The sequence below is a fragment of the Alexandromys fortis genome, unplaced genomic scaffold (assembly GCF_014885135.2).
Source record: "Alexandromys fortis isolate MF-2015 unplaced genomic scaffold, M_Fortis_MF-2015_v1.1 scaffold_3, whole genome shotgun sequence".
Classification (NCBI taxonomy): domain Eukaryota; kingdom Metazoa; phylum Chordata; class Mammalia; order Rodentia; family Cricetidae; genus Alexandromys; species Alexandromys fortis.
In genome coordinates this window covers 29,886,904-29,909,808 of record NW_026067909.1, presented here as the reverse complement: position 1 = coordinate 29,909,808, position 22,905 = coordinate 29,886,904, and the positions used below count along the sequence as shown (strand labels likewise).

At 48.4% G+C, this 22,905-nt stretch overlaps 1 protein-coding gene and 1 long non-coding RNA gene across 2 annotated transcripts; one reads left to right on the top strand and one right to left on the bottom strand.

Moving 5' to 3' along the window:
- Window positions 1-1,509: 1,509 nt before the first annotated feature.
- LOC126498928 (uncharacterized) lies at window positions 1,510-18,199 on the bottom strand. Its single transcript, XR_007590923.1, has 3 exons — window positions 17,766-18,199; window positions 13,245-13,388; window positions 1,510-11,861 (listed from the first exon to the last, which is right to left on the bottom strand). It is a non-coding gene; the product is annotated as an uncharacterized lncRNA (long non-coding RNA).
- Window positions 18,200-20,843: 2,644 nt separating this feature from the next.
- On the top strand, window positions 20,844-21,389 carry LOC126498927 (elongin-C-like). Its single transcript, XM_050137926.1, has one exon. It carries the CDS (start codon window positions 21,066-21,068, stop codon window positions 21,387-21,389), a length of 324 nt encoding a protein of 107 aa, XP_049993883.1. The 5' UTR covers window positions 20,844-21,065.
- The last annotated feature ends 1,516 nt before the right edge of the window (window positions 21,390-22,905 follow it).

Here is a 22,905-nt window from a genome sequence, read left to right as displayed (position 1 = left end):
ATCCTCTTCTGATCAATGTGTCCCAGTGCCTGATGTTGTAGAATTCTATTTTAACTATGTAAAGACTTGAGTACATGTGTTTATGCTGTAAAATATTACTTTAACTCTGTGAAGGTGTGTTACAGTTATTTCTGCTGCCTTTGTTACCAATGTAAAGAAGTGTTACATTTGTTTCTTCTGCCTTTGTTACCAATGTAAAGAAGTGTTACATTTGTTTCACCTTGCCTGCCAAAGGCACCTGATTGATCTAATAAAAAGCTAAAAAGCCATAGCTAGGCAAGTAAGGGACAGGCAGGGCTGGTAGGCCAAGAGAATAAGTAGGAGGGGAGAGAGAGATGGAAAAAGAGAGGGACATGCCCAGTGCCAGAAGCTGGGCAGCTGCCAGACAGACAGACATGAGAAGCAGTGAAAGGAAGACAGACAGAAAGAGAGGTAAAAAATCCCAAGGCAAAACATAGATGAGGAGAAACAGAGCTAGTGGGATGAGCAGAAGATGAGGTCGAGCATTCATAACTAACAGGAAGTCTCCGTGTCATGATTTGGGGACTAGTCAGTGACCCCAAGGAAAAAGCCAGGTACAGCCCACACCTGCTGTACTGGCAACACCAGCCCCCAGTGCTCTCGGACCAGAGCAGTGCTTGGCACACAGCAAATCTGAGAGGAAGACGCGAGAACTGAGGAAGGCAGACGGGAGGAAACTTGCCCTGGCGTCTTCTGGCAACCTTGTGAGGAAGGAGTCCTGCTGCCCTTACTTCTGTAGCGAGGGCCCTGCTGAAGCTCCCTGGACTTAGGGTTCCCCCAGCGCTGTCTTCATCTCTGCTCTGCTAAGGTGACCCAAGACCTTCCTAAGCACAGCACTGTGTGGCTGGATTTTCTGCATAGCTCTCTCAGGCTGAAAAGAAAATCATTTTGAGCTCAAGGACCCTTACCATTTCTCAATCTGCTCTCCCTTCTAGTGACTTCTCCCTCAGCTCTGGGAGACAGACCTGCTTTTCCATGTCTGTACTCTTTCCTTTCCCATCCCTACTTCTACTTTCTGAGCTAAACTTTCTTAGCATTGTTTTCCAACACATTGATATTTTTTATATCAACTGAATTCATTCTGCTGGATAGCTCATCCCAACATTTTATTTTATTTATTATTTAATATTGGGGTGGGGATGCTGTGGAATACTGTCAAGGCCAGAAAACAGCTCTGGAGGCTCTGTCCTCCCCTTTCACATTTTTGTGGGTCCTAGGGATCAAATCAGGGGGTCAGGCCTGACATGAGGAGCCTTCACCTGCTGAGCCAGTGGCCAGCCTGACTTCATCTACTCATTCTATCCAAAACACAGGAAAGTGCTTCCAATACATGGTCCCTTGTGGCCAACAACAGTTGTGGGTGAGACCAAGAACAAAAACCATTAACCAAAAAAAAAAATTGAGGGTTTGCTTTATTTATTTTTTTATTTGTAACTTGATTACTAGTCTCAGGCACGAAGTTTGTGGATGCCGATATCAAGTCACAAAGTCACACACAATAAACATATGTCCCCTAGCAACTCATGAGCCAGTGGTCAGACATCCTGAATTTGACAATTCTTTGTCCAGTGGGAGTCCAAAGAAGTTAGAAGGTCAGGCACCCTTGAGTTTGAGGATTTTCCATTCTCTTCTGTTTTGGGGGTACCGGTCTTTCTCCAAAGGGCAGCTGCACGACCTTACGTCATGGTTGTTCTCGAATGCTTTTAGATCTTTTCAGCTGCCTGAAGGTCCTATCTGCTCTGAATTCTGCATGGAGGATTGTGCCATCTCAAATGCAGGGCAGGCGTGCACTTCCCTCTAGGTGGGCTCCCCTACAGTATGTGCATGGCTTTGTATTTTCCTTGGCCTCCTTGAGGGGACCTGGGTTCATTGTGCACACTCAGCAGCAAGGAAAGATGTCTGCATAGGAACTGCACAGAACACAAAAGACTCTACAGCAGCCATCCAAAGAACAAAGGCTCTTGTTACCTCTGCTGCCAGGGTATGAGTTAGGTGACTGCCTTGCCCATTCAGGGCTATTTCTAGGCACAAGGCCCAGTTTCCTTAGAGAAAGTGCCCTGTTTTCTCTAAAGGATATGAGAAGAGGAGGTCCTAGGCTGGCCTGTAGGTCTGAGTAAGTACCCAATGTCACGGGTCCCAGGCATTGACCTCAGGTCCTCAGGCTTAGCAGCAAGCCCCTCTAACCACTGCACCATCTCACTACCCCACAATATGTTATTCCAGCCATCTGCCTAGTTCATTCACAAGTGGAAATGTCCCTGAAGCTCTCAGAAAAAACACCGCCACTCCTTGCTGTCTTGGAATGTAATTCCCCACCCCCTCCGATCCCAAAGCCTTTCTTTCTCTCTGACAGGAATTCCTCTACACTTTTGCCTCCCCAAACTCTTGGCCTCACTTTCTACATCACTGTTGGGGTTACTTTTCAGGAACCTCTTTTGGACAGGTCAGTTGGAAGTGGAAGGGGGTACCCAGCTCCTTCTATTAGCAGAACAGACCAACCAGAAAAGCAAAAGTGGTCTTCACAGTCCACTAATTAAAAACTCTGAAAGGAGGCACTGAACATCACCATTTCCCTCAAAACCTATCTCCACGTTACAATACATCTTTCAGATCTCAGAGCCATGTGGGATCTCGAATTCAAAGTCCCTGGTCCTCTTCACACAATGGCAGCCAACAATGAAAACTAACACAATGCCTGCAGAGATCCAGGGAACGAGGATATATGGAAAGTTGCCAGAAAGAAGGAAGATGAGGCCTCAGAGAGACACCCTTTAAGACATCACACAAAGCACACATAACATCAGCCCCAGATGCAACCTGAATTCGGGAGGAGAGCAGAAAGATGCGAGTACCAGACCCTGCAGCCATGCTGTGGACGAACAGCCCTCCTGCAAGGCAGCTGAACCCAAGGTCTCCTGACACCCACACCTAACACCCAGACACCATTTGCATGTACAGTGACAGTGAGGTGTTTGAAAAATGCAGCTGGGTACAAGGCAGCCTTGGAACTTTCCATGTCCTCTAAGCATCCCTGGCACTTCCTCGTCGTTCACTGGTTCTGTTGTTTGTTGTTCACCTATAAAATTAGTGTCTGAGTCATATCTGCTTTCTCCCCGTGTCTCAGTGTGTCCCTGCTCCCGGCCATGTGACACTTCTGCTACCGCCTTTCCTGACCCCGAGGACGCAACAGGAAATGTATGCCTTCCCATAGGTGGGTGGGCAGGAGCCGACGCTGGTAGCTGTGGAAGGCAGAGTGGTTATAGAGGTCTCGCCTACCAGTGTCCCAGAGGACATGAGTCCCAGTTTGTAAGCCTTAGGCTCCCAGAGCCTGCATCACCTCGAGGCTATAACATGCTAACTGTGCCTGTCTGCCCGTCTAGGTACTCCTCTCCTCTGACACTACACAGCTGAAGCGCAGCTTTTTATCAGTTTTAGCTTGGTCTTTGTTCCCAAGGCTTAATTTAAATCTCTGATGACTGGAACACTTAATTGACTTTTAAAGAAAGTAAACAACAGGAAGTGGCTTTTCATCAGGCTGCACTAATTGACTTCACCCACAGTGCGCTTGGTGGGAAAGCAGCTTTCTCCTCTTTCCTGGGTGGCTTGTGACAGAGAGATTAAGCCCCCTGTGGCATCTGTGGCACTGCCAGCCTGGCCTCTTTCCAAAGAGCCTCCTGCTGGCATCTGCTGCCTTGGGTCTTCTGGCCAATGAGGGACATGATGCCATCGTTACACAAGTGACCTGCAGGAGACAGAGGGTCTGGCTGATGCTTAAATAGGAAACACAGGTGATCCTGGTCTCTGTCCCAAGTCTAAGAGCCTTCCGAAGTCTGTATGGCAGACACAGTTAGCTTCATGTTTCCCAAGGCCATCGGCATTGTAGAAGGAATATAAGCCCGTGGCTTTCCTTGTACTCATGTGTGTCCCACAGTCTCTTTGCAAGTGAATTCATTGACAAATATATACATATTTTACATATTGACATATTACATATTGACAAATATGTACACCAAGCATTCAGATGGTTACAGCCATTGAGTGTTTGACCTTGATTGATGATTTAAAATCATACATTTATAGATTGATGATTTAAAATAATACATATATATTGTATGTATATAATTTTCAGAGGTGGCCACACATAAATATACTGGGTCACTCCAAAGGAAGGAGACAGAACACTATTCCACAGCAGCTTCTGACATCTGCGTCCCTCAAGCTGTGGCGGTCGATAACGGGGGAGTTGGGATGTTGATCATGAAACAGCTTTATGTAGAATCTTGTTTTTCATTCAAAAACATCTGGGGGGTACTCTAGCTTCTGTTTTTAAACCTGGCTATAGCATGGTATAAGATAGATGGTTTAAGGAAATGTCAAGCTTCACATAAATTTAATGTTCTCAACTGGGAACACCTGAGGACGATGCTGCTTGCTTCCATGGTGACGAGCAGAGAGCACTAGAGCAGCGAGCTCTGTCCCTGCCAACTGGAGTCTTGCTTCCTGGGTTGTTTTGAGAAGCATTAACCCACTCTGCTGAAACATAAGACGGAGACCTGAGATACCATGAGGGCACGGAAGTCAGAGCAGTGTGTTTTTTTTTTTAGATAAACACAAACAATGCGTGATAACCCCGATGTAAGGCCAGGTGAGGTATGCCTCATGTGTAGATATAAGGACTGAAGACACGGGCAAGCCAATTTGTTCATGGACTTGTGTGTTGTGACCATGAAGATGATGGAGATGGCAGGTTGATTGTGCAATCTGGTGAGAGAAGGCTGGACCACCCTCCACGAAGAAGTGCTCTGGCGTGGTTCAGATGGGTGGAAAGAGGAAGAACTCATTCCCAGAAACAGAGTGGCTTGTGAGTACAAAAGGACATTCTGACTAGAACGCTGAGGGCCAGGTGAGGACCTAGGCACACCCTTCTATTCCTCATGTGTGTGTGCCAAGGAAGACCCTTCAGCAGGGAAGCAGCACCAACAAAATCAAGTGCCAAGAGAAGTCCTCAGTTGGGCACTCTCTATGAACGTGTCTCAAGCCCTGGGTGCTTAGATGATGGGCAGGCATGAGTGATCTCAGGATGGGGGTCATGGAGAGAATACCAGAGGCTGGACAGATGACTCCAGGGCTAAGAGTGCTTCCTGCTCTTCCAGAGGCCCTGAGTTCAGTTCCCATATACTTGAGTCTCCCAAAAGTGTCCTACAATCTACCCTGGCATTGCCCTTGAGATGGGTTCCTGTCTGACCAGTCTCTGACTGTCCTCTTGAGTCAGATCTTCACACCTCACCGGGCATCAGGGTCCTTGCCCACCTATCAAACTGGGTTGAAACAGAGCATCTCTGAGGGAATACGGTGATGTCATCCTGGGACCCCACCTCCAAGCTATGTCATAACCACATGACTCTAGGACCACAGAGACTGCTGAAGCCTACAGATGCCCACTCAGCTTGTGTTGGCTGAGTGTCAGGGATGAAGATAATGACACAGTTGACCTGTGTCCTTCCAAACGCAAGCCTTCAGAAACTGACTGCATTTGTAAGGCAGAGGCTCTGAAGAGTTAAGTGAAAATGAGATCTTTTTTACCAGCTAAGACTGATGTCCTTATAAAACTCAGCCATGAGATAGTGACATACATTGAGAGATGGAACTGATAGCCTCTGTCAGCCAAGGAAAAGCCTCCAGAGAAACGAACCCCAAGACTCATTGACCTAGGATCTTCAGCTTTGGGGTTGAGACAACATCCTCAAACCTGCCACATGGGATTCTTTGTCTGTGTGCTCCAGGAGACTGGTGTGGGGGTTGGAAGGGAGCAGCTAACAGAGGGCCTGACGCTGCAGGTACCAGCCCCTCTAGACAGGCAGAGATTTTTTAATGTCCCCACAACTCGCTGCCAGGTCCAGAGTGATGTCAGCTGAGTGACAGCCAAGTCAGCCAGGTCTGTGGGAACCAAAACACAGTAGTGACACAGCCCGCACACAGTAGTGATACACCCCACACAGTAGTGACACAGCCCACACAGTAGTGACACAGCCCACACAGTAGTGACACAGCCCCACACAGAACTGACACACCCACACAGTAGTGACACAGCCCACACAGTAGTGACACAGCCCCACACAGAACTGACACACCCACACAGAACTGACACACCCACACAGTAGTGACACACCCACACAGTAGTGACACACCCACACAGTAGTGACACACCCACACAGTAGTGACACAGCCCACACAGTAGTGACATTTACTTCCCTCAAGCTCACGCTCAGAATCTCCCACTGCAGGAGGAACAGAGTAGTCAGAGTCTATGAAAGCTGACGCCATGTGGGCCTGCAGCTCTCAGAACAAGGCACGATTGTGCTCTCAGAGAGCGGTGTTCCAGTGCCTGTGTGCCAACACATGCAGACATTGCCACGCCACTTCCTTCCACATCCTTGCTTCTCATGAGCCCTGCTATACCCTGCAGCCATGGCCGAGGATCAACACTTTGAGCTGGTGTTCAGGACATGGCTCTCTGCTGGAGAAAACACACTCTCTCATCCCTCAAAACCCACTCCACCGAAGTCAAAAGCCTCAGTGACATGCTGAAGAGTGCTGGGTCCTCTTCATCCACACACCCTCCAGGACTACTGTCCACATGTCCCGACAGGGACTAGCCCTTGTGTCATTTTCCAGGTACTGCTAGCTTGCTGAACATCATGTGTAAACCACCCTATTCCATGTGTCTGTGATGTCTAGGTTGGTATGTCCTTCTGGACTATACATTGTATGTTCAGATGCTGTGACGACATCAGGAAACATCTCTCAGGGTTTACAGTCCCTTTTCTAGGTACCTGCCGTGGACAGAGAGCAAATGGTCCACAGATTGCACCTACAGAAGTCAGTCTAGATGCCTCGCATGCTCGTGAGAATACCACCAGGATGCTGACTCCTAGGGCCCTGAGATAAGAGACCTTAACAGAGGGGAGCACAATAGTGACAAGTAGAGAGGCGCCCATATTTACATCAGTACCAGAAATGCACTCCTATCAGCCATGTTATGGCTGGCAGAGATCAATAAGAATGGAAAAAAGTGTAACACGATGATGGGCTTCCTGGGTAACGTAAAAACCTCAATAAATTTCTAGAGTATTTAAGCCTCCTTTAAAAAAAAACGGTAGATGCAGTGTGACTCTTAAGAGACAGCTTTCCGGCCATGTGGTGACAGAGACTTGGTACTCCTCCGACAGCATCTGTGATGAACTTAACATTTAGACAGTCTTCATAAAGCAGAGCCTCACAAATATGGCGAAAGTTCTGACCGGGAAGAAAAGACTGACCTTCAGACAGAAGAGGAAGTGTGCCTGCCTGCCTGAGCTCAGCTGAGGCTTCCATTGGGCCTGAACTACACCATCAGGTCTTCTAGTGCTCAGGCCTTCATTATACTAAAGATGTTCCTGGGTCTACATTTCACCAACCATACGTCTGGACATCCGGGGTCCCTCAGTCTCAACAGCCATGAAAGCCATCTCTTTATAAGATGGATGGATGAATGGATGGATGGATGGTTGGATGATGAATGGATGGACAGACAGACAGACTGTAGGTAGGTAGTTAATAGATACATTGGTAGATGGTTGATACATAGATAGATGATAAATGGATGAACGTAGGTAGGCGGAGAAATAGATGATTAGATAATAGATACAGATAGGCAGAGAAATAGCGAGCTAGATGACAGATACAAGAGGACTGACAGATGGTTGATAGAAGATAGTAAATAGATAAATGGGGATATAATAGATACATGGGTAGATAGTAGACAAAATGATGAATGCATAAAAAGATACCAAAAGAGAAGGAGGAGGAAATAATTTTTTAAATAGGAAAAAGATTTGAAACTCACTTAGCAAAGAGGATGAGAGGGCACCCAGTCTGATGGTTAGTAACTGTATGTGAACTTGTGTGATGCCTGGAGTCATCAAGAGATGTCTAATGAAATGAATATGCTCACACTGCCCACCACCAGCATGCCTAAGACTAGAAAAATGGGCCACAGCTGGCATCACACTGGCAGGACACACAGCAGGTGGGTGGGCAAAATGCAATAGCCAATCCCTGAACAGCACTTAGTATTTGGCCACTGCCACCCCACTCCTAAGCATTGCTCTAAGAGGGGAAAGTGTCCACAGGCAAATGTTCATGGGACCTTCTTCCCAGAAGCACAACCCTAATCCAGCCTTACAAACAACCACACATCCATCAGCCCACACATCCCCAGCAGCTGCAGCAGACTTGTGCAGGAAAGGCTCCTCTCAATATGGGGAAAGGATGGCCGTCACAAGCTGAAGCATCAGCACAGTGAATAAAGGACCCCACTATATGGTGACAACCAGGGATAAAAGTAAAAACTTTTATCCCTAGAAGACTGGGGATACAGCTCGGTGGTGAAGTGATTGTTTAACAGGGACAAAGCCCAGGATCTCAAAATACAATGGCTAAGTAAATAAGCAAAGGTACATGCATCGAGGGTAGAGGCCCCTGACCATCCAAAGGTGAATCCCTTCGAGGCCCTTGAGGCTTCGCCATAGCCACCCAGCTAAGATACTGGTCATTGGCAAGTTTGCATGAGATATTACCCTAGCCAGAGTTGCCTAGGAAGCTTCACCGGTTCCTGGTGTGTACCTAGAAATGTTCCTCAAATGTCTGGCACAGCCTAGGACCCCTCGGCCATCCAGGACACGTGGCTCTGATGACATTTCTGACATACTTCTGGGGTATGTGTAAGCATGTTACTGACTGACCCCCAACCTCTTCTTCATCTGTGTCTCTCCCCAAGATCAAAGCCCCCCGCCCAGGTGCTCTATCAGAGGGACCTCTGCCGAGAAACCTGGCCCATAGGAGCCAAGTGCACCTTCCTTGGTTTGCATATTTCCCCAGAAGCTGACTCTTACCCATTCTTCCCTTTTCCTCCAATAAAATAAGCAAATGCATATTTTGTGGTGGCAGACCATAGAGTAACTGGTAACAAACCAAAACCAAGCCCCTTGCCTGCGATCCCAGCATGCCAGCAGCGCCTCCTCCCACCCACATGGCATCTGCAAAGGCCCACGGGGTAGACAGACTTGTGTTCTTGTGTCTGTCCTTGCCTATATGGCTTGTTATTCCCTACTGGAGTAAAGACATAGATGTGGAAGAAAATCCTCCCAATTGCGCTTCAGTAATTCTTTCAGAAGAGTCTAGAAAGCCCAGGGACCAATGCTTCTGTCTGTACTCTGAAACTGGAGATAGCAGGTGGTCACAGGGTTATTCTAGGAAGGGCCATGATAGGGTGTAGTGAGATCTCCATTCTTTCTGGCTGACACCAGCTACAACAGGACAGCAGTGCCAGAGCACTTAGCTAAGGTTCACAGTACTGCAAATGGAAAAAGACCTCTAACTCTCATTCTCTCTCTCTCTCTCATCCTCTCTCTATCTGCCTCTGTGTGTGTGTCTACCTCTCTCTCTATCTCCCTGTCTGTCTCTCTCTGTCTGTCTCTGTCTCTTTGTCTCTGTCTCTCTCTGTCTGCCTCTGTCTGTCTCTCTTTCTTTCTCTGTCTCTCTATCTCTGTCTATCTCTCTGTGTCTCTGTCTCTTCTCTGTCAGTCTCTGTCTCTCTATCTATCTCTGTCTGTCTCTGTCTCTCTGTGTGTCTGTCTCTCTCTCCATCTCCCTCTCTCCTCTTTTTCATTCACACTGCATTTTAATATCTCTACCTGTTTTATCCACCAATCCTGTGGCACTCTCATGCAGTGGTTACCAGGAGCACTGCAATCCTGGTTGACCAATAGAACTCTCCTGTCTGCCGAGGTCAACTGAGTTCTTGGCCTGACAGTTCCAAATGACACCAGGGCAGACAGGTCCACGGAACTTCAGGGATAAGCAGCATTGTTTAAGGTGAAATTTGGTGCTGATATTAAGCTGTTCAGTGTGGAAATAAAGGTTTTGTTAAGGGGACCACCTAATGTCTCCAAGCACCATGGAATCTTACTTCCCATTTCCATGGAAGGCAGGAGGAAATGAGATGGCACAACTTCCCTGTAAAGAACAATCCAAAATATTGTGTAAGGACAGGGCACCAACTCCCTCCACAGAATGGTTTGACTGTTGCATCTTTCCACAGGGTGCCTTAAGGGTCATTAAATTCACATGTCTCACCAGGGAGATGGCTCAGTGGATAAAGGCATCTGCCACCACACCTGATGACCTGGGTTCAATCCTGGGACTTACATGGTGGGAGGAGGGAACCAACTTCCTAGAACTGTCCTCTGACCTCCACACACGTGTCATGACATGTACACACACATAGACACACACATACATGCACAGGCTATGTACACAATAGTAATAAATAAAATACATCTTAATTAACACATGCATTTCTCGTGTGTTTTTCGGCATGTGAGAGCAATCTCTCACAAACATGATTGGGTTCCATTCTCTACACAGCTTTACAGTTTGTTTTCTCTTCTCTGGGCAGAACTCTGTCTCCGCAGGGAAACTTATCTACCAACCAATTTGATCTTTTGACTTGGAGAACAGAGGCTCCTGCTGCGTGAGAGTCTCTGTGCATGGCTCATGTAACCATCGCTGTCGGTAGATCTGTTCTTCCGCGTTCTGTCGAACTCATGACCAGGTCTTTGCTCACTACTGTGTCCTAGAACAAGTGCCTAGAAAAGAACCAGAAGACTGCGTTGCCTTTAGTTCCTCATATCTTGGAATAATGTGGTGTATTTTCAGTGGTGTTCAATTAAACCCAGTGTTCTCATACGATGAACTGTGTCAGACGGACCCCCAAGGAGCCATCCTGCTTAAAGCTGGGACAGATAGCCGAGTCCCACCAAGTCTGCTTACTCGAGGGGTCCAGGCTGGGCCTCCATGTATCTGTAACCAGATTCCAGTGCTGCTGCTGCTGGTCCAGCTGCTGCATTTTGGAACTACTTCAGCTAGACCATAGCCATGCCTTCAGGAAGTGGGTGACGGCCTGGCCTCTGGAACTGTATGTAGTGAACCGGAACTTGAGGGTTAGGTCCCTAGCCCTGCCTTTCCAGGTGAGCAGGAAGGTGAGCGCCTCAAGCAGAGTTGCCCAGACCATCACCCACTAGAGACCCTGCCTAAAGCTGTTCACCCGTGCCTGTCTTTCTCAGAGGGGACCCAGGGCCTCACAGACTCCTGTGGCCTTTTAGCACATCCTTCATTCATGTGCTTTCACCTTTTGAATGGTGTCTGAGACACGACAATTCCACCCCCAAAGTCTCACATCTGCCCTTTATGCAGGGCATGTTAAGATAATCTTGCCCAACAGTAAGACTGGGAAGTCCATCCAGAGTGCCCCTGAACTCAGTGCCATCATGGTATCAGGCCTGCCAAGCAACACTGTGCCCCTTCTGTGATCTGGCTTGTTTGTGCTTCTTAGAGGTCACATTTTAAACTATAGGACAGGATCCCCAGAGTAGGAAGGCTAGGCAATGCTGTTCGCTGTCTCAGGACCAGAGTCAGGAAGGCTACGCAATCTATCCACTCTCCCCAGGACACAGCCCATGTGGCATTTACTCCCTGGACCCTGGCCAAGAGTGGCTGGCAGCAACTGATCCAAAGTAGTTCTGTGTGGAAGTCTTGCTCATGTGACATGAGAGCCGGAGGAATGAGTCATCCGAGTTCAAGGCCCATATTCAGGCTTGGTGACACTCTGCTCTGTTTCAGATCTAACCTTGAAGTCCCCGGAGAACCTCTATTCGGTCTCTTCATCTAGCTACGTCCCTGAGAAGTCATACAGCTGCATCGCCCTCCAGGGACGTCGACACACAGGGCTCTCCTTCATCCTGGAAAATAGAGATATCTTAACTCTGTGTTTCTCAGGAATGGGAGAGGCTGGGAACAAGTTTGGTTAAGCAGACATCAGGATGCCATTCCCCGTGTCTTTTTCACTGGCTGGAGCTTCATGGTCGCCGGTGATTGTCGTGACCGTAGTTCAGAAATGCAGAGGGTGAGGTTCAAAGGTGGCTTCCGTGGCTTTCTGAGGACGTTGGCTAGAAAATAAAAGTCCAGAGTCCCGGGCCCCTCTGCTGCTCGTTTGCACGGCCTCTAAATGGCTGCGGTGCTCATGGCCGTCAACAAGAAGCAGTTAGCATTCCTAAGCCCTACTGCGTGTTGAGCACCGTCTTCTATCTGGCTGCTGGTGTATGTAGCCCCCAATAAGAAGCAGTTAGGTTTCTTTCTGTTGTTGTTGTTTTGTTTTGTTTTTGTTTTTCAAGACAGGGTTTCTCTGTAGCTTTGGAGCCTGTCCTGGAACTCGCTCTTGTAGACCAGGCTGGCCTCAAACTCACAGAGATCCACCTGCCTCTGCCTCCCGAGTGCTGGGATGAAAGGTGAGAGCCACCACTGCCCGGCTGCAGTTAGGTTTCTTAAGACCTACTATGTGTTGAGCAGTTTGGGGAATGGGTCTCCAAGGACGATCTATGGACTGAGCTGGGTCTAGATATGGAAGATAGGTCCTCCTCAGAGTCAAGAGGCCTTTGACAGGCCTAAGACAGGGAGGACTCACTCGCTAATATGGTCCAACTGGTAGGTACGAGAGCTAGGATTCCTGGCTCACTCCTTCCTCAGAGCTACTTACTTTAGAGTTCTGGGACAGTTTGTCAATTCCCTATTGGCTCCTCTCCTAATGATTGACACTGTGTTGGGGGTCATCAAAAGACTTTACTGCCCTTGTCACAAGGCTTAGAGACCCTTCTCCTCTCCCCACAGTGATAGGATCTAGTATTCACAGAAGCAACAAGCACACAGATGAGTATGGTGATGATGGCAGACTTCCTGCGACGTGGTCATCTGGGGGAGAGAAGTGAGGGCTGAAGGAGACAGACATGGTCTCCATGTCCTGAGGCAGCAGACGCTCACAGGGGAAAACACCCATAGCAGGTACAGCAGACAGAACCAGGATTTTCTGGGCTCTCCTTTATTTATGGGAGGACCTTCAGCATAAGCAGCAAGAGTGTACCCCAAAAGCCTATGCTGACGCTGGGTACTGATTTTTGCATTTCAGCTCAGGGAGCCTAATGAAGTTACTGACCACACCCCCTGTAACACCTGCGCCTGTGTTACTCTCTCAATACAGTGGGCATGCGAACTGTACTAATCGGCCATCAATACTGGAACAGAACTACTTGCACCCATTATCAATTCACCCTCACCAATCAATTTCTTACCTGCTGGCCAGCCTTCCGAGGGCGTCTCAGGGGTCCCCTACTTCCCGATCTCGCTGATGGGCCTCCAACTGTAACACCTGTGCCTGTGTTACCCTCTCGGTACAGTTCGCACGCCACTGTACCGTATGTGAGCCGGGCCAGGGCCTGGAGATTGAATGAACACATAAGAGACCTGGGTCATCTGAAAAGAGATCAGCCCACTGCCCTTTATTCAAATTTAGGGAAAACCTCTGCTGTACAATGGAATATCCCCCCAGGCAGGTGGGAAATTACCACGCCCAAGGTGGAGTCAATAATGCCCTATAGCTAATCACCTGGCGGGGGGGGGGGGGGGGGGGCACAGGAACAAACAGGAAAAGCTGGCTGGCCAGAGACTATCCTCAAAATAAACACGGGAGCAGGGGTAGACCCATGGGCCATACAACCCCCGAGGCTTGAAGGGCACAGGCTAGCCAGAAGGCCTCAGATGCTGCACCAGATCTAGGTCCTGGAGCCAGGTAGGTTATCACAAAAGGAGAGACAGCTCCCTACTGGGACCAGAAGTAGGAAAACCAGTCTGTGTGTAAGCAGCAGGTTCCGCCCAAACCCATCTTCAGTCTTTCCATACTCCAGAAGAAATGTGGGGTCTGAGGAAGACCCACAGACCTGAGCAGTAGAGAGAAGCAAGGGCAAGGACCGCACAAACTGCACCTCCAATGAGCTTGGGAACACTAGCGAGTGGTCGGGAGGATGGGCAGCCCAGTCTGAGGACGTCCCTTGTTCAGGGGAACAGGAACAAATGCTTAAGTAGCAGTCTAAGAGTACAAAATCTCACAGCCTTGCAAAGGAAGGGGTATTATACCCCCAACATGGCAGCTCAGTTCCTGGCCTGGGAGTCTATTGACGGTACCTCAGATGACACCCAACTTGGACACCAGTCTCTCCAGCTATAACAACTCAGAACAAGATAGGCCTTGATGTCTCAGCCAGAGCTGGTATCCACGTAAAGAGGGGGCAATATGTGCACACACAGAGAAAGGATAACCTGCACCACAGAGCAAGAACTGGAGCAACATAACTGGGATCTAAGGATGCAGGAAGGAGCTGCAAGATTGCCTAATGGGCATACATCAACCTGCGGAACTATAAAGAATAAATTCCCATGGTTCCATACCCCGAGGACCGGGACCATGGGTGAATACCCGTCCTTCTCCAGGTGAGCATGGTGAGGTCAGAGCTGGACACTCAGGGAGGAACTGGGAGGGGCCCAGAGGGCCAGCCTCCCTCCATCCAGCACTGCTCAGCTCCCCAGAGTTTCCACTCATGCACCCTCTTTGCAATTCCCTGTCCACCTGTAATGGGAGTCACTTTGCTCCGAGGAGCAGCTGGGAGAAGATGCAACTGGAGGCTCCCAGGCTTCTGAGCCCGCCCGGGTCACATGCTCCTGGCAGCCGTCAGCTCACGCGGTGCCAAGTGCTCGATTGAGTCGTTGGCATGTCTGGCATTTGGGGTTACTCTCTGCGGACGCGGGTGAGTCACAGAGAGCGTCACCACTGTTCACGTCAGGGCTACACCAAGGCATTCTGCCCAGGGACACAGGAGCTCCTAATATAGACACATGCAGGTCGTTTCTGTCAGCACCCTGGGGCCTGGGGATCACCCTGGGAAGTCACATGCATTCCCTTGTCATCCACCCAGCATGTTGAGGTGTCCTTTACAAACACCACAGAAACCAAGGCTGGCACCAGGACAGGGAGCCCAGAGCACTGCCCTTTCTTATAATTATAGTCGAAGATCATAGGTGGGGGTGGGGAGGGCAGAGGCAGGGGTTAGCACTGCGTCGTGTGTGTGTGTGTGTGTGTGTGCGCGCGCGCGCGCGCGTGCGTGCGTGCGTATAGGGAGAGAGAAAGAAAGAGAGAGAGAGAGAGAGAGAGAGAGAGAGAGAGAGAGAGAGAGAGAGAGAGAGAATTTGACCATGTGCACAGGTGTAAGAGGGTAGGTATGTATATGTAGATGTGTATAAGTGGTGCAGGCTCTGCCACTTTGTGTGGAGTGTGCTGCCCCCTAGAGGACAAACAGCCGGGACACTTGGGAAGGCACCAAGCTGTAAATCCCATTGCCCTTGAGGCTCTGGGTTTCAACAAGGAAGGGTAGACAGGGTACAGTGCCAGAGGATGTGGTTCCAGGGGAGGTAATGGGTTGCAGAGGTAGATGTGGGGCACAAGGTAGGGGGATGGGATGTAAAAATGGAAGACGGGGTACAGGAAGGAGAATCGGAGTGCAGGGGGAAGGATGGGGTTCAGGGAGGAGGATGAAGATAGGGAGAGATTATGGGTACAGAGATTGTGGGGTCCTGGGGGCAATGGGATGCAGGGGATGATGGGTACAGGGAGGAGGATGGGGTGCAGGGCTGGGGGCGGGGCCTGTCCAATGGTGGAGAGAAGCAGACATTCCTTGACCCTGAGCACTAACTGAAGAGACGCCACTCTGTGTCACTCAATCCAAGTGACCCCTTTCTGGCCTCTGTTCTTCCAGGCGCTTCCTGCGCGGTCTGACCCCCTCATCTCTGTGAACGTCACTGGGGTGGATTCCCCTCCGCAGCATAAGTGGTCTTGAAAAGCCGAACAAGTGATGAATCGGAGAACTTCCTTTTGTGGCATTTCCTCAAGAGCTGCAGCTGTAGCTCTTGGACCAGGCATGGCTCTTGACCTGCCAAGAGAAGCAGCCACTCCGGGGCCACCGAGGCTGGGACGTGGCTTCTCCATCAGGGCTTCCAGAAGGAACCGTCCCTTGAGAACAATTAGCTCAGCCCAGTGAGACCCATGCCAAACATCGGACCTCCAAAAAAGTGATGGGTCTCCTTATCAAGATAGTGATTGTTCGTGGGTCATTAGTGGAAAGAGGTATCAAGGGAAACGGCTTTTCTTCTACAATCCTGGGGGCAAAGAGGTTTGTAGACAGAAGAAGAGCACAGGGGAAAACTGCGAACTGATTGTCAGTGTTAGTAATAACTAATTGCCGCGGTGTGCTAAATTAACCTCCCTCCAGCCAGTGTGCCCTGGCTGTATCCAAGGTCGTCTGCGCACGTGTGCCTGAAGGCATGCTTCCAATTAGCCGGTCATCCTTAGATGTTCTTAGAGAGGAAAGGGTTTTATTCCGTTTATAATTGTAGTTCATCATTGAGGGGAGCCAGGGCAGGAACTCAAGGCAGGAACTGAAGCAGAAACTGTAGAAAAAATGTTGTCCACTGACTGGCTTTCTGTGACTTGCTCAGCCTGCCTTTTAAAAATACAAGCCAGGACCACCAGCCCAGGGATGGGGCCACCCACAGTGAGCTGGTCACACTCACGGCCATCATTAATAAAACGCCCCACTGACCAATCTGACGGGGGCATTTTGTCATTCGAGGTCCTTTTCACGGCGACCCCAGCCTGTGACCACGGGGCAGAAAACTGACGGGCACAAATGGATTACAAAAACTAAAGGGGGGACATGGAAGCAAGAAGGGGGATTTTGGGCAAAGAGGGGGTTCGCTGAGAATGAAGGAAGGGATAAGAGGACTGGGCATGTTTAAAAATACTTCATAAATGTGTATGAGACTATTAAAAAAAAGACTTTTAAATGAAATATGTCAGGCAAGAGAAAAGGAAATCAGAGGCAATTCTCTGAGTGATGGAGTTTGAAGACCTCCAGAGCAGACCGCGGTAATGAAGATGCGCACACCTTTAAGTGGCCTTTCCTTTAGCGCAAGCGCTCTTTGTGACAAGAAGGAACTAGGCATGACCAAAGCCAAGGGGCCCAGAGTATTCATGTCAACCATCTTTATGACACAATAAACGTGCCCAGGAATGTTCTAATCTCTCAGATATGTCTTCATAACCCTGAGCGAGGCCTGTCCAGCCCTCATCTGCCATCTTTCCTTCTTAAAAAAAACGATGACCTTGAAGTGAGCATGCTCAGTGATGCGCATCTCAAACTACGCACGCTCAGGTTTAGACACAGCTGCACGTGTTGTGTCAGCTCCTGAAAAAAAAAGTCCCCAACCTTTGTAAGGGAGAGACTGCTTTGTCAATGACTTCACTGCTCTCTTTTCTTGCTGGAGGGAACACGTCTTCGCACCATGGGCTTCTCGGCTATGCTGGATCTGGCTTTGCACTCACCGAGAGGAAAACCCGTCGATGGCGTTATGAATCCCACATGCGCAGTGTGCATTGTGTGCAGTCTTTTCTCCAAAAATAGCAAGAGGGGAGAATAAGAACATGTGATTTTATCTTCTTTTATGTGTATTCGAAAATACCAGGAGCACACGAACAACTAATTAGACTGTTTCCTGGGGCAGTGGGGAAGAGGCCTGTGGAGGAGGCGGGTAAATCTGGAAGAGGGGGAGTTTTCACGGTGTTCCCTTTTTGATGTATTTTTAAACCATGTGAATATGTTACCTATTCAAAAAAAAATTTATTAATCTTTTTTTTTTAAAAAAAAATAACAGGCTAAACAAGTTTCTCCAGACCATACTGAGTGGATTTCAGATCTTGAACTGACCTTCTCCCAGACAGTCTCTGCTGACGGCTGGGTTGTCCTGTTCCTTCCTCTGTGGGAGCACCATGGCAAAGAGAAATGTGGGCGACCAGAGCTGGGGTCCACGGAGTATTCATCAGCCCTGCTCTGTGCTCTTGCACATACCACAGCTCCACTATAACGCCCACCCATGGGAGAACCTGCAGAGGCGCAGAGGTGGAGGGAAGTTGAACACAGGTAGAGATAATAGTCAATCAGGCAGGGGACTGGGCTCACTAAATGGCGGGTTAGCATCCTAAGGCTGCTGTAGAAAAAAAGCACAAGAAATCTATTCTTTCCTATGTCTGGGGGCTGGAAACACTGACCAAAATGTGCCTGGTCTTGGAAAGACAGGGCCTCTCTTGCCTGATCCAGCTTCTCACTGCTACAGGCACCTCTGGCTCGGCCCCTGGATTATAGGATCATGACTATCAAGAGGAGAATCCTTCTTCACAGTTCTTTGGGCCCCTCTGAGTTCACATGGCATTTTCCTCCCACAGACATCAGTCCTGTTGGATTTAGACACCCCCCCCCCTTCTGCCATGCGCTCTGATTAACTGTGTCTGCAATGGCCTTATTTCCAGGTAAGGTCACAGGCCTGGTTCGTTGTTGTTGCTGTGATAAAACACTCTGGGGGGGAAATGTCCACCCTTTCTCTTGTAGGGAAGTTTAAGCAACAGGGATGTGAAGCATTGGGTCACATTCATGGTCAAGAGCAGAAAGAATAAGTGTGTGTGTGTGTGTGTGTGTTCATTGTCTGTACTGGCACAGTCTAGGACTCTCTACCTAGGGAATGCTGTCACCCACAGTGGGCTGAGTCCTCCCACCTCGGTTGTCAATCAAGGCTGTCCCTCACAGGCTAATCTGATCTACAAGAGTCCTCATTAGGTCTCCCTCCCCAGGTCACCCTTGTGTCAGGTTGACACTTAAGACGGATCATCACAGCCACATTTGTAGGTGCCAGGTTCAGGATGAGAAACACATCTCTTTGGGGTGGGAGGTACAGCTGAGCACAAAATATAACCTGGAAATGCTGCCAGTCAGGTTGAGTCACTGAGTCATAGTTCACTGTCCTACAATGTTAGTTTTAAAGAACACAGACGAGGAAGGAAGCATCTGTCAATGAGCCTTCTCTCAAGCAATTGGCAAAATAAAGATTTGAATCCCCCACCCCGCCATAAAAGTTGGTGAGAAACCTTGACCTGTAAGCCAAATCAAATCACCTGCACGACAGGAGATAACCCAAGAAGGTCATGATTTAGAGACATCTGGATATACCCGGTCATAGTCATGAGCCCTCCCGGATAAAAGAGAGATGTCTTCTGAAACAATGAAGTACAGGTGAGGTGTGGGCTGGACTGCTTCCCTCCCCCAGAATGAGACAAAGCTGTCCACCTATCGCAGCTGCAATCAGGGAACGGAATGTCTGTCTTCCATCCTTCCGGGTATGTCACCTCTGTGGACGTGACACCTTTGATTCAACCCTTGTATAAATCAAAACCTCTTGACCTTTCACTTAAATAAAAGGCAATCACTGGGCTGTCACATTGTGAATAATAGATGGAACCATTATTCAAGAGGCTTCACCATCTGAGGAACAGGGAGGCTGTTTTTGGAAAATCTATGGCAGAGGATAGCATAATTATAACTTGGGTTTGTGTGGCATTCAACCCCAAGTCATCTCAAAGCCCATGGTGGTTTTCTAGCAACCTTTCTCCAAAAAGAGACAGTCACCAGAGGAACACGTCAGTCGGGTACATTTCTTGCTCCAAGACATTTGAAATCAGCACTTCCAAACAAACCTGCCCATGTCATTGGACCAACACCTTGACATATTTAAAAACTGTCAGTAAAATAAACCTGGCTTAGAACATAAGCTGTGATCAGAAATCTTATGGGAAAGGATACGCCTCAGGTGGAGAAGTTTAGGGGCTTCATGCTAAGTGGAGTCCATACTGCTAGGGTGCTGGTGAAGACTGAATTGCTTGACCCACCCAGAACCACAGAACTTCTGCTCATTTGGAGATACGCTCTACAAAGGAGAATAAGATGAGGTCACACTGAAATGACATGCCCAGCCCTCATCTCTGGGGATGTCATTAAACAGCGCTCAGGACAGAGACACAGAGGGGCTCCTCTATAAGATGCAGCGGAGACCAGAGCACAGCGTCTACAAGCCGGGAGGCCAGGAAGGCACGGTCCAGTCTTCAAGGGGTGAGACCTGCTGCGGCTTTGCTCTCTGACTCCTGACTGTCAGAACTGCACGAGCCTCCAGTTTATGACAGTGTCTTAGTTAAGGTATCTGTGGCTGTGACAAAAACACTGTGACCAAAAAGCAAGTTGAGGAGGAGAGGGTTTATTTGCCTTTTACTTCCAGATCACAGTCCATTATCAGAGGACGTCAGACAGAAGCTCAAGCAGGGCAGGATCCTGGAAGCAGGAGCTGAGGCATGGAGGGGAGCTGCTTACTGGCTTGCTCCTTATGGCTTGCTCATCCTGCTTTCTTATAGAACCCAGGACCACCAGCCTAGGGATGGCACCATCCACCATGGGCTGAGCCCTCCCCTATTGATCACTAATTGAGAAAATCCCTTACAGTTGTAATTCATGGAGGCATTTTCTGAATCGAGGTTTCTTTCTCTCTGATGGCTCTAGCTTGTGTCCAAGTTGGTACACAAAATCAGCCAATACAGCTGACCCCTTGTCAACTTGACCCATGAACACATCACTATTAAGCCATAACCCTTCCTTTCTAATTCATCCCTAAGACCTCACATTTAAAAACATAACTTTAAAAGTCCCACAGTCTTTACAAATTCAAACACATTAAAATCTCAGTCCCTTTAAAATAGCTAATCTCTTTTAAAACCCAAAGTCTAAAGTTCAACGTCTCTCCTCTGTGGGCTCCAGTAAAACACTTAATTATTTCAAGAGGGAAACATCAGTGCACAGACACAATCAAATCATAGCAAAACCAAATATCCAACCATACTACGGCTGGGATTTATTCTTGATTTTCCAGACTCCTCCAAGGACCTGGGTCCCTTCTCCAGCTCTGCCCTCTGCAGCACACACAGCTTGTCTTCTAGGCTCTGGCTGGCTCCACTCCACTGTGCTGTTCCTGGTGGTCATTCCATGGTACTGGCTTCTCCAAAACGCCAGGGTCTTGTGTGTGGAGTACTGAATAGTGCCGGTATGTGGGGACACAGTTGTGGTGGCTGCGGGGCTGGTTAGAAGCTACTAAAGTTCCTGTGGACTCAAGTAGAATTTTGTAAAACATAATAGATGGTGAGGAGAAAGCCTAGGGTTGCTGTGAAGGCTCTGACACCATGTGTGTCGCTAATATCTTCTGAGGGCCATGAATTTATTGTAAAAAGAGAGCATGCATTTACACTGGGAACAATAAAGGCCATGTTGAGCAGACCAGGGAAGTTTGCTGAGAATGAGGTCAATTTTAGGGAGATCCCTTTGCATGTGCTATCCAAAGTATGCATGTATTTTACCTACAAGGTCCGCTACACGAAGAGCTCCACCAAGATTCCCGAATTCCCGACTGCACCTGAAATTGCATTGGAACTGCTGATGGCTGCAAACTTCCTAGATTGTTAAGTAAAATAAATTATAGTAAACTGCTAATCTTTTCAGTATTTCATACCTGAGTTCAGTTGGTAATTTTTTGCACATATAGCATGTTGCCTGTATTAAACTGAACCCTAAAGTTAATTGCTGAGCAGATTCCTCCTGTCTTTTGCATAAGCAGAGTTGAAATTTGCTTGTTACATCAACAAATTAAGGCCAAGAAATAAACAAATAATGCCAGCTTGTAGGTGGTTTGCTTTCTCCTTCAGATGTGACCTTTAAAATAATAACTAATAAAGCAAATCCTGGAATGTAAGCATAAATGAGCATATTCTACAGGTGAATATGGGGCTAAGAGTTTTTATGTGTTAGTATTTCTTAAGAACCAGTCCTGATCTTGCAGTGTCTGAGCACAACTAGGTCTATGCAAATAATTACATGAAAAAACTTGTTTATAACTTAGCCAAACCTTGATTTTTGCACCTCAAAGAACATGAGTTGAAATTTCTTAATGTGTTTTTTTTTTTTTTGATAAACTACAGTATTGTTTAACAACAAAACAGAACAGAACAACAAAGAAACGCTGGGGTTGCAACTGGGCGGAACTCTCCCCAATAGTCTCTCAGAGGCTCTCCTCATGGTGCCAAGGCTCAACCCCTTCACACGACCCCTTCAGTCCCGGGCCTGCCACTGCCAGTGAGGCTCCACCTTTGCCAATGGCCACTCCTGGCCTCTCACAGTGCCAAGCCTCCGCTCTCCAAAACCCTTCACGCATTCAAAACCGGTACCACCTGGGAACACTTCCACATTACCAAGTCCGGCTGCCAGCACGAGGTACAGCCTTGGCTGTCTCAGGAACACAGTTCCTCTGTGCTCTCGGGAAACACGTCCCAGAAGACTTCACCTCAGTGATGTTGGTCTCTTCTTAATCACCGTTAATTTCTTAGCTCCAGCTGACCAGCATCCATTATCCCAGCAAAGTGAAATTCTGCTTCAGTAGTTCTGGTATCTTGTTAATCACAGCTGATTCTTCAGCCCCAGCTAACCAGACCCTCAGGACGTTAATTCAAAGTATCAAATGGCTCTGAGAGAGTCTTTAAACTTCTCCCTGAGGCTTCACAAGCCAGCCCTCCACCTCCTGCACTGTTCTCAATGTTATCTTCCAGGTCCCCACAGAACATCTCACTGGGCCCTTAAATTCACTGGTTCTTGAAGTCCCAAGTCCTTCCACAGTCCTCCCCAAAGCATAGGTCTGTCACAGCAACACCCCACTACACTGGGACCCTTTTCTCTTAGCTAGGGTTTCTATCACTGTGATGAAACACCATGGGACCAAGAAGCAAGTTGGGGAGGAAAGGGTTTTTGGCTTACACTTCTACACTGCTGTTTATCACTGAAGGAAGTCAGGGCAGGAACTCAAAACAGGGCAGGAACCTGGAGGCAGGAGCTGATGCAGAGACCATGGAGGGGTGCTGTTTACTGTCTTGCTTTCTTACAGAAGCCAGGACCAGCAGCCCAGGGATGGCACCACTCACAATGGGCTGGG